The sequence below is a fragment of the Pipistrellus hanaki genome (assembly GCF_964339955.1).
Source record: "Pipistrellus hanaki genome assembly, chromosome: 6".
Classification (NCBI taxonomy): domain Eukaryota; kingdom Metazoa; phylum Chordata; class Mammalia; order Chiroptera; family Vespertilionidae; genus Pipistrellus; species Pipistrellus hanaki.
This window is the reverse complement of record NC_140508.1, coordinates 19,434,680-19,448,990: the sequence shown is the minus strand read 5'-3', so window position 1 is coordinate 19,448,990 and position 14,311 is coordinate 19,434,680. Positions and strand designations below refer to the sequence as shown.

The window sequence follows — 14,311 nt, the reverse complement described above, 5'->3', positions numbered from 1 at the left end:
ACAGATTCTTAGATATAAAGAACAGAGGGATGGGGGTTGGAGGAATGAATGAAAAAGGTGAAGGGATTAAGAAGTACAAACTTGTAGTTACAAAAAAATCATGGGGATGTAAAGTACAACATAAGGACTATCCTATCTAATAAAAGAGTAATATGCAAATTGACCATCACTCCAACACACAAGATGGCTGCCACCATGTGTTCAAAGATGGCTGCCCCCATGTGGACACAAAATGGCTGCCACAAGATGGCCAGCAGGGGAGGACAGTTGGGGGCAATCAAGCCTGCAGGGGAGGGCTCTTAGGGGTGACCAGGCCGGCAGAGGAGGAAGTTGGGGGCAACTGGGCCTGCAGGGAAGGGCAGATGTGGGGGGGGGCCCAGGCCTGCAGGGGAGAGCAGTTAGGGGGGACCAGGCTTGCAGGGAAGGGCAGTTGGGGGTGACCAGGCCTGCAGGGGAGGGCAGTTAGGGGCAATAAGACTGGCAGGGGAGTGGTTAGGGGATGATCAGGCTGGCAGGCAGAAGTGATTAGGGGCAATCAGGAAGGCAGGCAGGCGAGCAGTTGGGAGCCAGCAGTCCTAGATTGTGAGAGGGATGTCCCTGATACCAGTAGGATCAGGCCTAATGGGCAGTCGGACATCCCTCAAGGCGTTCCATATTGGAGAGCATGCAGACTGGGCTGAGGGACACACGTTCCCCTCCCCCCCCATGCATGAATTTCATGCACCTGGCCTCTAGTAGTCAATAATGTGATAACTATATATAGTGTCAGATAGGTACTAGATTTATCAGGGTGAACACTTTGTACTTTATATAAATGTCTAATCACAGGTTATACACCTGAAACTAATGTAATATGTATGTCAACTGTAATTAAAAAATAAAAAAATTATTGAAATAGAAAAAAAGAAAATACTATTTATTTATTTATTTAAAAGACATTATTATTGACTTCAGAGAGGAAAGGAGAGGGAGAGAGAGAGATAGAAAGGTCAATGATGAGAGAGAATCATTGATCGGTTGCCTCCCGCATGTCCCCTACTAGGGATCGAACCTGAAACCAGGCATATGCCTTGTCAAGAAATCAAACTGTGTGACCTTCTGGTTCATAGGTTGATGCTTAACCACTGAGCCATGCTGGCCTGGCCTTGTCAGGTGTATTTATAGATATTATTATCCAATAGAAGCAAACAAGAAAATGGCAGAGTTGCCCCTCTTCTAATTGGAACATTAGGTCAGTACATGATAAAGTAAAAACACACACACACACACACACACACACACACAGAATAATCTAATGAGATTTGGCAAAAATTTGACCAAAAAGATTAGAAAATTATGAAGATCAGTATTTGAAGGAAGGATTCTACTTTCCATCATAACAGTGCATCTTGGCCTAAGTTCTGTGCCAACACTATTGGTAGTAGAGCGTACATTTAACTATAAACACATACACAAATGTTTGGACTAGGAATATATGTTCAGAGGTTATTTTTATGAATGAGTTGCATTATTTAAAAAGATCTGGGAATCATTGGCTTAGAATGCAACTTTAGTACTAAACTGTGAAATAATAGTCTGCTGACTTGAAATTTTTTTTTATTTATTTTTTTTATTTTTTATTTTATTTTATTTTATTTTTATTTTATTTTTTTTTTAAATCAATCTTTATTGTTCATATTATTACAAAGGTTCCTCATTTCTTCCCCCCTCCACCAGGTTCCCACCCCACCCTCTGCCCCCTCCCCATCCCCCATTGTCCTCATCCATAGGTGCACAGTTTATGTTCAGTCTCTTCCTCCCTCCCTTTCCCCGATAGTAAATCCCTTTTCAGATAGTAAATCTGTTACTTAGCATTTTCTCATATCAATAATACCTCCACATGCCCAATGATACACTTCACACAAAAGACATTTTCAAATAGGTCAACCAGCCTCATCCAGGCCCCACCCAAGGCACTCACAGATCAACACCCCAGCGCTATACTAACTCAACACATCCAGATCTAAGCCTTCATCACTTGATTCAGCAGACCCTCAAGTTCCCGCAAAAGTTTCCAGCCATGTCTGAGAGGCAGCCGTGGGCAGGTACAGGCGAGGAGCGAGCTGTTTCGGGCCTGGCTGCTCCGGGCCTGGCCTCTGTTGCTCTGGTTCGTTCCACAACCAGCTGCTCCGGGTCTGGTCACTGCCGCTCCCGACCTAGTTGCTCTGGACTTGGCTGTTGCTGCTACAGGCCTGGCCGCACCCGACCCGGCTGCTCTGGGACCGGTTGCTCCGGTCCCGGCCGCTCCGGGCCTGGCCGCTCCCAGCCTGTCAGCCGCTGCTCCGGGCCTGGCCGCTCCCAGCCTGGCAGCCACTGCTCCTGGCCTGGCCGCACCAGACCCGGCTGCTCCGGGCCTGGCCGCTCCCAGCCTGGCAGCCGCTGCTCCGGGCCTGGCCGCTCCCAGCCTGGCAGCCGCTGCTCCTGGCCTGGCCGCACCAGACCCGGCTGCTCCGGGCCTGGCCGCTCCCAGCCTGGCAGCCGCTGCTCCGGGCCTGGCCGCTCCCAGCCTGGCAGCCGCTGCTCCTGGCCTGGCCGCACAAGACCCGGCTGCTCCGGGCCTGGCCGCTCCCAGCCTGGCAGCCGCTGCTCCGGGCCTGGCCGCTCCCAGCCTGGCAGCCGCTGCTCCGGGCCTGGCCGCACCAGACCCGGCTGCTCCGGGCCTGGCCGCTCCCAGCCTGGCAGCCGCTGCTCCGGGCCTGGCCGCTCCCAGCCTGGCAGCCGCTGCTCCTGGCCTGGCCGCACCAGACCCGGCTGCTCCGGGCCTGGCCGCTCCCAGCCTGGCAGCTGCTGCTCCGGGCCTGGCCGCTCCCAGCCTGGCAGCCGCTGCTCCTGGCCTGGCCGCTCCAGACCCGGCTGCTCCGGGCCTGGCCGCTCCCAGCCTGGCAGCTGCTGCTCCGGGCCTGGCCGCACCAGACCCGGCTGCTCCGGGCCTGGCCGCTCCCAGCCTGGCAGTCGCTGCTCCGGGCCTGGCCGCACAAGACCCGGCTGCTCCGGGCCTGGCCGCTCCCAGCCTGGCAGCTGTTGCTCTGGGCCTGGCCGCTCCCAGCCTGGCAGCCGCTGCTCCGAGCCTGGCCACACCAGACCCGGCTGCTCCGGACCTGGCTGCTCCCAGCCTGGCAGCTGCTGCTCCAGGCCTGGCCGCTCCTAGCCTGGCAGCCGCTGCTCCAGGCCTGGCCACACCAGACCCAGCTGCTCTGGGCCTGGCCGCTCCCAGCCTGGCCGCCGCTGCTCCGGACCTGGCCGCACCCGACCCGGCTGCTCCGAGCCTGGCCGCTCCCAGCCTGGATGCTCCGTGCTTGGCTACTGCTGTTCTGGGCCTGGCTGCTCCCAACCCGGCTGCTCTGGGCCGGGCTTCTCCGGGCCCAGCCACTCCGTGTCTGGGTGTTCCTGGACTGGCCACCCTGGGCTTGGCCGCCTTTGCCTCAGGCCTGGCTGCCACTGCCCCAGGTCTGGCCGCTCCAGTGCTGGCCGTTGATGCTCTTGTTCTGGCTGCTGCTGCTCTGGGGCCTGGCCACTGCTGCTCCGGGCCCAGCTGCCACTGCCTTGTGCCTGGCCACTCTAGGCCTGGTCGCTGCTGTTCCAACATTCTGTCCCTTTTTTCTCTTTTTTTTTTTTTTTTCTTTTTTAAAAAAAACAAAACAAAACGCATTTATGTTGCAATGTTGGCTGGTGCGTTGAGTTCTGACTTAGTCTTTGATTTTTCAAGATCTTCTTTGTATTCTTTCTTAAGTAATTTTACTATCATTTGCTCTCACTTGATTTCTTCACATTGAGAACTTCTTTGGTTTCTTCCTCCTTGTCCTGGGAGCTCAGCAGGTTGGCCTGTGGCACCCCTTTGTTCTCCACGGGCTCCCGCGCTGCTCCAGCCTGTTGCCGGGGTCGGCGCCGCCCAGGAAGCAGCCCCCGTCCTTGGCTCCGTTGCCAGCGCTCAGCAGTCGAAGGCTCAGGGGCACCCCTCCCACTGGGGGCCCCATCGCCCGGCTCCTTGCTGGCGCCCAGCTGGCCGGTGTCCGGCAGGGGCTCCTGCTCCTCGTCGCGTTCCTCCAGTCTGGAGCTTTCTTTCTCCCTCCCACTAGGGGAGTCCAGGATCAGAGTCAACAGACTGTCCTCTGCGCACAGTGTGCGCGACTCCGGGGGCTCGGCCTTTCGCCGCGCTCCCAGGACTCCACCTCACAGCTCCGTCTCCCCCTGCCCGAGCCTGGGTCCCCAGGGACTGGCCCAGACCTGGAGTTCTGGGCGGTCTGGACTGAGGCTCAGAGCTGCCGCCGGAGGCTTTGTTTCTTCCGGCTAGGGTAATCCAGCATCAGAGTCAACATTCAGTCCTCTGCGCGCCATGTGCGCGCGACTCCGGGGGCCCCGCATTTCGCCGTCCCCCGGGATTGTCTCCCCCTGCCGGAGCCTGGGTCCCCAGGGTCTGGCACATAACTTGGGGCTCAGCGCTGCCGGTTCGGGGGTTCAGCCCAGGCTGGGGGTTCTATTTCCTTCCTGCTAGGGAACGCCAGGCAGCACCCAGCCCTCTCCTCCTCTCCTGCTGCGACCTCTCCGCGCGCGCGTGCGTGCGAGCGCGCAGCATGTCTCCGTACCTTAGGCTTTTTTTCAGCTCCTCTGATTTTCCTTCTGGTTTTCTCCCTCCTTCCTATTGTAGAGTTTTCAGTCAGTCGACTACCTGTAGCTCTGGGCAATGTCCACTCTACATTTTAGTTGTATTCCCTTGAAATTGTTGTGAGCTGCTGCGGCTAGGTGTATACCCGAGCAGCCATCTTGGATCCTCTCCAAATGTGAATCTGACTTGAAATTTTTAAAGCATGGTTTTGTGTATAATATATTTCTCTTTTCTGGAGTAAGTAGAAAAATTATTTATTTTATGACATGTGTTTTCCATTTTGTGCTGTGTATTGTGTTACCAGATTTGCTGATTCCAAGACAAGCAGGCATCTCCTGAGAATTAATATAGCTGAGCTGGACTCTCTGGGCAGGAAAACTTCTGTTTTTATAGATTGGCAAACTCCATCATAGAAAGTTTCAGGTGTCTTAAAGGTCACACAGATGAAAATGTGGCCCTCAAACCCTCCTTATTGGTTGTTCACTTTAGAACACATTCATTCCCGATATAAAATCAGAATGGACATAAATTAGGATTGTCTTACTGCATTTACATAACTCCTTTCATTTTTGAATATCTGCTGACTTTGTCAAAGAAGTTAAAAGAAGTATGAGTGATATTTGAACATTCCTGTGGTTATTTAAAAGTGTTTCATGGCAACTCTATGGTTCTGAGTCTTTTTTGTCTTTTGTTTCCTTTCTAGTTGGAGAAGAGCAGATAAGTGCCATTGGACGGGGCATCTGTGTGTTGCTGGGTATTTCTCTGGAAGATAGTCAGAAGGAACTGGAGCACATGTAAGATATGAATTTCTCTTTGTTTGCTTTTTTACAAACAAAGAGCAAAGTTATTCCTTTTTTTTTTTTTTTTTAATCCTCACTTGATATTTTTTCCATTGATTTTTAGAGAGAGTGGATGAGAGAGGGAAAGACAGAGAAAAATATCTATGTGAGAAAAACACATCTATTGGTTGCCTCCTGCATGAGCCCTGACCAGGGCCTGGGCCTGGGAAGGAGCCCGCAACAGAGGTACATGCTCTTGACCAGAATTGAACCCAGGACCCTTTGGTCCACAGGTGGATGCTGTATCCACTGAGCCAAACTGGCTAGGCTAAGTCATTGCTCTTTGAATTGAATATGTGGTAGTTGTGTCATACTAGAGGCCTGGTGCACAAATTTGTGCACGGGTGGGGTCCCACTGACTGACCAGCGCTTGGGGGGCCAATCAGGGCCCTCTCGCCCAGTCCCACTTGGGGCAGATGGGGGCTGGCCAGCCAGGGAGGGACTGCGGGAGGGCTCCAGGGTGGTCAACTGAACCGGTGACCCATCGGTCGGACACTTAGCATATTTCACTTTTATTATATAGGATTATATGTAGGATATATGTGCACACACATACACATACTAGGAACTTCTATAGTATTTTGTTCTTATAAAGTGAGCCCCCGTTCTTTTATCAATTTGACATTCGATGTAGTATGGCTATCTTCATGTTTCAGATGAGAAGATGAGGAAGAGTAACTTGTCAAATGACACCCACTAAGTGAGCAGCAGAGCAGGAGTACCACTTAGCTTCCATCCCTATTTGCTGCTACTTCTGTGAACTAGTCTTTTTTTTTTTTTTTAAATATATTTTATTTATTTATTTATTTTTTAACAGAGAGGAAGTGAGAGGGATAGAAACATCAATGAGAGAGAATCATTGATCAGCTGCCTCTTGCGGGGATGTGCCTACAACCAAGGTACATGCCCTTGACCGGAATCAAACCTTTCAGTCCTCAGGCTGACGCTCTATCCATTGAACCAAACCAGTTTTGGCATGAACTATCCTCTTAATTAAAAATGGAATCTCTTTTCTTTTTTTAAAAATATATTTTTATTGATTTCAGAGAGGAGAGGAGACTGAGAGAAAGATAGAAACATCAATGATCAGTGATCAGGTGCCTCCTGCACACCCCTCATTGGGGATAGAGCCCACAAACCAGGCATGTGCCCTTGACCGGAATCAAACCTGGGACCCTTCAGTCCACAGGCCATTGCTCAAATTGGCTAGGGCTGAGCCTCTTTACTTATGAATGGTTTCTGTTTTGTAATTTGAGAAATATGATGTGGCCCTGTTAAAGCATTTTTAAAATGCCCAGCTGTTCACTGTGCAATAAGGATCTGGATCTCAGCGAGGTTAAATTACTTGCCCAAAGTCACGTACACATAGTTAGCAAAAAGCCCAAATCTGAATTAGAACCTAGGCTACCTAGCCTGGAGGCCAGTGCTCCTCTTACTAACGTAGGGGGTTCGTTATTGCTGTTGCCCAAATGGCTGTACAGCAGCTTTCCCCTCCCCTGTTTACCCCAGCACCACTGGACACATGTACTCAGATGCTTGGATCTGTTTATTCTGCCCTTTGGTGCTCAGAGCTTGGGTAATACCCCACCCAATTGTCCCTTTTGTTGAGGTGGCAAATCCAAGTCCTGCTAAGGTGTTGATGACTGGTAGGGATAGTTCATTACCACTTCAGGGATGTTGGTATTTTAACAGCTCTCCCCTGAATACTTGAAACAGTAGAGTGGTGTAGTGGCTACAAACTGCAGCTCTGGGTCTGAACTCTTTATGTCTCTGGCATTCTCTAGAGAGTCAATACTTACCTTGGTGGTTAAGAGATTTTACTCAGCAGAAGACAAACCTTGGCTGTGGGGAGGAGGTGGTGAAAAGTGCCCACTACAGAGAGGACCTATCTGAAGAGACAGGGAATTACTATTTGTAGAGCCCTCGAACATATCTTCAGCAACATTCCAAAAGGTGGCTTTCCATTGGTGGAATCTCAGCTTCCATGCAGGATGTTCTTTGTCATGCTCTTGAAACCTGATCTTGTAAATGTTACCTAGTCCTCTTCCTTGCCAAGGGGCCTGTCCTTTGCCATCCACATGTGTAGGATTTTTTAAAAAATATATATTTTATTGATTTTTTACAGAGAGGAAGGGAGAGAGATAGAGAGCTAGAAATGTTGATGAGAGAGAAACATCTACCAGCTGCCTCTTGCACACCCCCTACCGGGGATGTGCCCGCAACCAACGTACATGCTCCTGACCGGAATTGAACCTGGGACCTTTCAGTCCGCAGACTGACGCTCTACCACTGAGCCAAACCGGTTTCGGCCACATGTGTAGGATTTAAGGAGCATGTGATGTAGTTATTAAAGTATTTTTCTCCAGATCTTTTTGTTTCTTTTTTTTTCTTTCAGATATTTTTATATATATGTGGTAACACTAAGTTCTCTCTCAGGTATTTGCTGAATTGTCCATTTTGAGTAGCTCCAAGAAGGGGTGTACAAACGGGGTACCATTTACTCCAGTGTAAAGATTGAATTCTCCTATAGAGAATTAGAATTAGACCCATGCTTTGATAATGGGTGGTTGTCATCTTGGCTCCAGTTCTAACTGGCCCTGGCTGCTAGAGGGACCCACAAAAAAAAAAGGAAATCCCCAAACTACCCTGTGAGACAGGACCACCATTACCCTGTATTACAGATGAGGGAACTGAGGCACAGAGAAGAAAAGTAACTTGCTCAAGGTCACACTTTCTGTAAGTGATGGGGTCAGCATGATGTTCTTGTTTGGCAGGATGCTGGTGACATTTGGAGGTATGAAATGTATCGGGGGGCTTGTGACTCTAGCTAGCTCTCACTGCTATTTTCCTCCGTAGGGTCCGAAAGATTTTAAACCTCCGTGTGTTTGAGGATGAGAGCGGAAAGCACTGGTCGAAGAGCGTGATGGACAAACAGTACGAGGTGCTCTGTGTCAGTCAGTTCACCCTCCAGTGTGTCCTCAAGGGCAACAAGCCTGACTTCCACCTGGCAATGCCCTCGGAGCAGGCGGAGAGCTTCTACAACAGCTTCCTGGAGCAGCTGCGCAAGACGTACCGGCCGGAGCTCATCAAAGGTAAGCAGAGAGGCCCGGGGACACTTTGGAACAGGGGGAAAGAGAATCTGCACTGCAATCTTTCCTTCGTCACAAAGTTTGTTGTTATGTTTATTACTGACTTAAAACAACATGATGGCTGCTGCCACTGCTTGTTGCTATACATGTCCTCTGAATGCCCCGGGTACCATATGCCCTTTTTCATTTCATTTAAAAAAAATATATTTTATTGATTTTTTACAAAGAGGAAGGGAGAGAGATAGAGAGCTAGAAACGTCGATGAGAGAGAAACATCGACCAGCCGCCTCTTGCACACCCCCCACCGGGGATGTGCCCGCAACCAATGTACATGCCCTTGACTGGAATCGAACCCGGGGCCTTTCAGTCCGCAGACCCATGCTCTACCACTGAGCCAAACTGGCTTCGGCTCTTCATTCCTTTTTTAAAAAAAAATATTTTATTGATTTTTTACAGAAAGGAGGGGAGAGGGATAGAGAGTTAGAAACATCAGTGACAGAGAAACATTGATTAGCTGTCTCCTTCACACTCCCTACTGGGGATGTGCTCGCAACCAATGTACATGCCCTTGACCAGAATTGAACTCTGGACCCTTGAATCCACAGGCCGACGCTCTATCCACTGAGCCAGAGCAGTCAGGGCCTTCTTCATTCTTTTAGTCACATTTGAAAATGCTTAGCAACCCAAAAGTGTGTTTGATGTAGGGGTGTTTTATTTTGGTCACTTACTCTCCCTGACAGAAATACAGTGCAAGCTACAAATGTGAGCCACATGTCATTTTAAATTTCTTATTTAAAAAAGTAAAAAGAAAAAAAAAAGTAAAAAGAAACAAGTGAAATTAATTTTAAAACTGTATTTTATTTAGCTTACTATGTCTAAAATATTATGCTTTCACTATGTAATTAATATAAAAAGTTAAAATGAGATAACATAAGTATATATTTTGTTTTTTTATTTTGTTTTTTTAAAAAAATATATTTTATTGATTTTTCACAGAGAGGAAGAGAGAGGGATAGCTAGAAACATCGATGAGAGAGAATCATCAATTAGCTGCCTCTTGCACACCCCCTACTGGGGATGTGCCGGCAACCAAGGTACATGCCCTTGACCGGAATCGAACCCGGGACCTTTCAGTCCGCAGGCCGACGCTCTATCCACTGAGCCAAACCGGTCCCGGCCAACATAGGTATATATTTTGTGTACTCAAGTCTTCTAAATCTGGTGTGTAGTTTATACTTACAGCACATCTCAATTTGGACCAGCCACATGTCAAATGCCCAAAAGCGGTGAGAGTCCAATGACTGTAATATTGGACATATAGGTTTAGGTTTTTGCCTACCTGTTTTTGCCAGGAATGCCAACCTCATTAGACTAACCAAGATTTAGTCTAGAAAATGGCTTGGTGGAATAGTGGTGCTGGTTTGTGGGAGAATTATGAGTCTTTTTTTTTTTTAAATATATTTTTATTGATTTCAGAGAGGAAAGGAGAAGGAGAGAGAAATAGAAACATCAATGATGAAAGAGAATCACTGATTGGATGCCCTCCTGCATGCCCCCTACTGGGGATTGAGCCCGTAACCAGGGTACATGCCCTTGACCAGAATCAAACCTGGACCCCTTCAGTCCGCAGGCTGATGATTTATCCACTGAGCCAAACTGACTAGGGTGAATTATGAATCTTTTTAAGAAGGCCATTCATTTTTAGTCTGTTTTCATGGGTTAAATTGCATTTAAGATCATCATGTTTTGCCTTTTAAAAAAAATTAAATTCTTTATTGTTTAAAGTATTACATATATCTCCTTTCCCCCATTGACCTCTCCCCGGCCGTTCCCACTCCCCAGTATATGCCCTCACCCCACTACTATTTGTGTCCATGGGTAATGCTTATATGCATGCAAACAAGTCCTTTGGTTGATTTCTTACCCCTGTCCCCGCCTTCCCTCTGAGGTTGTATGGTCTGTTCCATGCTTCTATGTCTCTGGATCTATTTTTGTTAATCAGTTTATGCTGTTCATTATATTCCACAAATGAGTGAGATCATGTGGTATTTAATTTTCTCCAACTGGCTTATTTCACTTAGCATAATCCTCTCCAGGTCCATTCATGCTGTTGCAAATAATAAGAGTTTCTTCTTGCTGAAACCGGTTTGGCTCAGTGGATAGAGCGTTGGCCTGTGGACTGAAAGGTCCTAGGTTTGATTCTGGTCAAGGGCATATACCCTGGTTGCGGGCACATCCCCAGTGGGAGTGTATACAAGAGGCAGCTGATGGATGTTTCTCTCTCATTGATGATTCTAACTCTCTATCCCTCTCTCTTCCTCTCTGTAAAAAAATCAATAAAATATATTTATAAAAAAAAGAGTTTCTTCCTTCCTTCTTTCCTTCCTTCCTTCCTTCCTTCCTTCCTTCCTTCCTTCCTTCCTTCCTTCCTTCCTTCCTCTCTTTCTTTCTTCCTTCCTTCCTTCCTTCCTTCCTTCCTTCCTTCCTTCCTTCCTTCCTTCCTTCCTTCCTTTCTTTCTTTCTTTCTTTCTTTCTTTCTTTCTTTCTTTCTTTCTTTCCTTTTTACAGCAGCATAGTATTCCATTGTGTAGATGCACCACTGTTTTTTAATCCACTCATCTGATGATGGGCACCTAGGCTGTTTCCAAATCTTAGCTATTGTAACTTGTACTGCTATGAACATAGGGGTGCATATATCCTTTCTGACTGGTGTTTCTGGTTTCTTGGAATATATTCCTAGCAGTGGGATTACTGGGTCAAATGGGAGTTCCATTTTTAAGTTTTTTGAGGAAACGCCATACTGTTCTCCACAGTGGCTGCACCAGTCTGCATTCCCATCAGCAGTGCATGAGGGTTCCTTTTTCTCCACATCCTCGCCAGCACTTGTCATTTGTTATGCTTTGCCTTTTTTTCTTCAGTTGGTTATTAGAAAAGCATGTTTAGCCTTTTTGGTAATGTACCTCAATAAGAGACCTTTCGAAGTATCATAGATTATTTCTTTTGCTGCCATAATATCCTTTTATAGGCATCTAGTAGTTGTTAAAAGTTAACTCTGTAGTATTTCCTACACTTTAATTTTCTCTGAATTAAACAAATCTAGATTTCTTCTTTATTTTATCTATTTTTATTTATTTATTTATTTAAAAAAATATATTTTATTGATTTTTTACAGAGAGAAAGAGAGAGGGATAGAGAGTTAGAAACATCGATGAGAGAGAATCTTCTATCAGCTGCCTCTTGCACACCCCCCACTGTGGATATGCCCACCACTAAGGTACATGCCCTTGACTGGAATCGAACCCAGGAACCTTTCAGTCTGCAGGCCGATGCTTTATCCACCGAGCCAAACCGGTTTTAGCTATTTGCTCTATTTGCTCTATTTTAAAAAAAAAATATTTTTTTTTTATTGAGAAGAAGGGAGAAGGAGAGAGAGATAGAAACATCACTGATAACAGAGAATCATTGATAAGTGGCATCCTGCACACCCAACACTGGAGGTTGAGCCCACAACTTGGGCATGTGCCCTGACTGGAATTGAACCATGATTCCAGGTTCATTGGTTGATGCTCAATCACTGAGCCACACCAGCTGGGCTATTCGATCTATTTTCAATTGTAAGTAATAAAAGTTCTTACCTGATTTTGAAGCTCTGTAGCAAGCTCCACATTGAAGTTTGTCAGCTCATCAGACTTGCTCATGCTTAGAAGAGTGATATTCCTGTCCCCTTTGGAATTTCCTTTTATTTTAATTCTCCTTTTACTTGTGTAAAGTGTCCACTTGCCCTAAGGATTCTATATGATCGGGACACTCCTGCCTTAAATCAAATTCCAGTCTTTACCTGGGTCCCGGTAGGACAGAATATATTTGCCTTTTCTGGAAATATCCAAGTCTTGAACTCTATTCACAAGTTTAGTCATGGATACCTCGTCTCTTTTTCCCACCCCATGTCCATTGAGATCCTCTGACATGGCTTTGCTGCAAACGTGCTTTATCCCAGAATTAGGAGTTAAGGCAGATCCTCTGAATAATTACTTTTCTTTGCTGAGCCAAAGATTAAATGCCACCAGCATTGTCTTCTCTGCTTGATGTGTGTAAAATCTTCCCATGTCTGAGTAATGTCAGATATGTTTTAGAATGCACTGCAGGCTCTTGAAAGGGTGAGTACCAGCAACAGCATAAAAGCATAAGTGAAGGCACTTTAAACGGGAGAACATTGATAATTGTAAGAAATAATGCAGTGAAAACAAAATAGCATTCATCTAAGTCCTTAAAGCAGAGTGTTGTGTGCATTACTGGGTGCTTTGTGATCCTAAAAATGCCTTTTATTGCTTGAAATGATGTGTCTTTTATCCAGGTAGTTATATGAAGTGCCTGAAACAACGTACTGTAGACAATATAATTTTATAATGGATTAGAAGTTAAGCTCATGGGATGTGATACATCTGATCATTTTGATAAAAAGTCAACATGCATTATACAACTAATTTTAATTATAATTTATTTCAAAACCCTTTGAATTTTCAGAAGCACTGCAGTGATTTCACCTTGCTCTTTCAGCTTTTTATCTCTTTTATGGTCTTCAGTGGAACACAGTGTATAGAGCAGTGGTCGCCAACCGGTGGTCCGCGGATCACTGGTGGTCTGTGAGGTCGGAAAGGTTGACAGTTGCTGGCATAGAGCATGTTTTATTTATTTTTATTTATTTATTTAAAAATATTTTTATTGATTTCAGAGAGGAATGGAGAGGGAGAGAGAGAAACATCAGTGATGAGAGAATCATAGCGTGGCTGCCTCCTGCATGCCTCCTACTGGGGATCGAGCCCACAACCTGGGCATCTGCCCTTGACCAGAATCGAATCCGGGACCCCTCACTTCACAGGCTGATGCTTTATCCACTGAGCCAAACCAGCTAGGGCTAGTGCATGTTTTACACGCCTGCTGTCTTTTGGTTGAATTTGAGATTTTGGCTTCCATCTCCAACATGGAAAGTTCTCTGTTGGATGTTGGGATACAAATAAACTGCTAAATATTTTTTCTTTTTAAAATTGATTTTAAAAGATAGAGGAAGGGAGAAAGAGAGAGAGAAACATTGATGTGAGAGTTTGGCTGCCTCCTGCACGCCACTCTCTAGCGATTGATCCTGCAACTCAGGCTTATGCCCCGGGAATAAAACCAGCAAACTTTGGTGCATGGGATGATGCCCAACCAACTGAGCCATGCCTGCCAGGACCTTCCTTCCCTTCCTTTCCCTTCCCTTCCCTTCCCTTCCCTTCCCTTCCCTTCCCTTCCCTTCCCTTCCCTTCCCTTCCCTTCCCTTCCCTTCTCTTTTCTTTCTTTTCTTTTCTTTTTCAATTACAGTTTGCATTGAAAGGTATTTTGTATTAGTTTCAGGTGTACAACACAACAGTTAGACATATAGACAGGTAGACCGATAATTTAAGTGCCCACCTGGCACCATAGATAGTGACCACAATATTGTTGACTATATTCCCTATGCTTTACCTTATATGCTTATACCTATTTTGCAACTACCAGTTAGTTCTTAATCCCATCACCTTTTCTCACTCTGCCCCCTAGCAACCTTCCCCTCTGGCATCCATTATTCTGTTCTCCGTATCCACTGTCAGCTTCTATTTTGTTTGCTCTTTAATTTTGCTTTTTATTTTTTTAAATTTTTAAATTTTTATTTTTAAAAAAATATATTTTATTGATTTTGTACAGAGAGGAAGGGAGAGACACAG

At 46.5% G+C, this 14,311-nt stretch overlaps 1 protein-coding gene across 1 annotated transcript in view; it reads left to right on the top strand.

The window, feature by feature from the left end:
• DTD1 (D-aminoacyl-tRNA deacylase 1) overlaps nucleotides 1–14,311 on the top strand; it is a 154,591-nt gene that overhangs the window by 5,706 nt on the left and 134,574 nt on the right. Inside the window, exons 2-3 of the mRNA XM_084887665.1 lie at nucleotides 5,346–5,436; nucleotides 8,338–8,573. Coding sequence (XP_084743791.1) covers nucleotides 5,346–5,436; nucleotides 8,338–8,573 — 327 coding nt within the window. The remainder of the gene's footprint in view (nucleotides 1–5,345; nucleotides 5,437–8,337; nucleotides 8,574–14,311) is intronic.